The sequence below is a fragment of the Trypanosoma equiperdum genome (genome assembly GCF_001457755.1).
Source record: "Trypanosoma equiperdum strain OVI genome assembly, contig: ctg_1810, whole genome shotgun sequence".
NCBI classification, from domain to species: domain Eukaryota; phylum Euglenozoa; class Kinetoplastea; order Trypanosomatida; family Trypanosomatidae; genus Trypanosoma; species Trypanosoma equiperdum.
Genome location: NW_027123850.1, coordinates 1 through 1,701, shown reverse-complemented (window position 1 = coordinate 1,701; position 1,701 = coordinate 1). Strand labels below are relative to the sequence as shown.

At 35.8% G+C, this 1,701-nt stretch overlaps 1 pseudogene across 1 annotated transcript; it reads right to left on the bottom strand.

The window, feature by feature from the left end:
- Positions 1-90: 90 nt before the first annotated feature.
- On the bottom strand, positions 91-699 carry TEOVI_000795100:pseudogene (annotated as a pseudogene). Its single transcript has one exon. A coding segment is annotated over exon 1 (609 nt).
- Positions 700-1,701: the final 1,002 nt, after the last annotated feature.

Here is a 1,701-nt window from a genome sequence, read left to right as displayed (position 1 = left end):
AGAAGAAAAGTAAGCTTTGCCGCGTTTCTGTGTTTCTCGCGAAGGAAACAGTTCGTGGTGGTCTAAATGCCGCTCTTATCCCATGAAATATCAACAGTTGTATTCGTGTTAGAAGGTTGTTCGGGGCTGCGTAGTCGGCTTAGGGGTCAGTGGTGTTGGCGGTCTGTTGACAGTCATGTTCAACCACGCGCATTCCTCCTCAGCAACGTGGTGGAAAACAATAATGTTGGGATTCTCTCTTACAAATTTGTCGAGTGGCCTTTTTACATGCATTACATAGTGACAGTCTTGCATATCCACTGTCAACAAACCATCAATTTTCATTTTGTGTCTTAATACCTCTCCAACCATAATATCTTCATTCAATACAGCATAATCAATATATTTTTCAAAGTTTCTAAAGCTAACCCTTCTGGATAACACTTCAGGAAGTCCTTAGTGGCCAACTATTTCTTCAGCGATATCTCTTGAAATCGTATTCGCATACCCAAAAACATACCACGTTAGTTTGGCAATATTCTCGCCAAATTCATCCAGGGCTCTGCCCGAATTCAATTTCTCTCGTGGAATCACCTTCAGATATTTTAGATACAATGGCACATTCATAAATATATCATCATCTGCTTTTATTATGTAGGGATTAGTTGGCTTGAATATTTCCACTGCGAAGTTGAACCATAAGTATGTTTTTCTACTCATCGTGAGTTCGGCTTCCCATCCCCAATTACCCATGTCTCCCACACTTTTTTATTTGTTGTAAAATTGACATCACAAACGGGTAAAATAATAACATCCTGGTTTACAGAACCCTCTCTTCTTCAATAATTTCTCTGAGATCACAATTGTTATTTGTATGAGGTGAAAGCGCATAAATTATAAGCAACTTCCCAGTAAAATTATTTGACTTTCTTGCCACTTCAGGATAACTCCAACAGGTTTTCCTCTGTAAATTCCTCCTACTGAATCTTTCATCATTATCTATTGAAGGTATTCCAGCCACAACCAAATAATCTTAAGTTCCCCAAACTCTCCTAACATATTTCGAAACAAATCTCATATAGTCATCTTTAACAATTTTTAGCGAAATGGATTCACCTTTACTAAACAAGTTGTATAGAGACACGAATAAATTAATCCCCATAACAATAAAAGATAAGCAACTTACTGTTCTATAGATACATCCTATATGGTTCATAACTTCCTGTTTTCGTACTAATGATAACTTCAAATTCCTTATGAAATGATAGAAACCGTTAAAGAAAAGAAGTTAGTTGTGCTAATAATGTGATTAGAAATGACGTAATACTTAACAATATATATATGTTTTTTTCTCATATGTTTTTGATGTAGCTATTAAACGGTGCATTCCAACTGTTTGAAAACCATAATTCATCACGGATCTACAGTTTATACTTTTAATTTACATTCACGGACAACTTATACTATACGCTACATAAACCCTTACTTACATTGTTATGAAAATTCAAGTAACCAGATACGCTACTTTTCCTCACGTTTACTAAGAATATTACTCTCTTCGTGCTGTAAATACGCCAACTATTCATTTTCCAAATTTTCCATCGGCATGGATTTAAAACTAAATCTACTGTTGTTGCATATCCGGTAGCGATATCAATTTGGGCCGCACACTAGAGTCTTTCTGTTCCTAATTGTACACAGCATAACTACCATATGTATAAG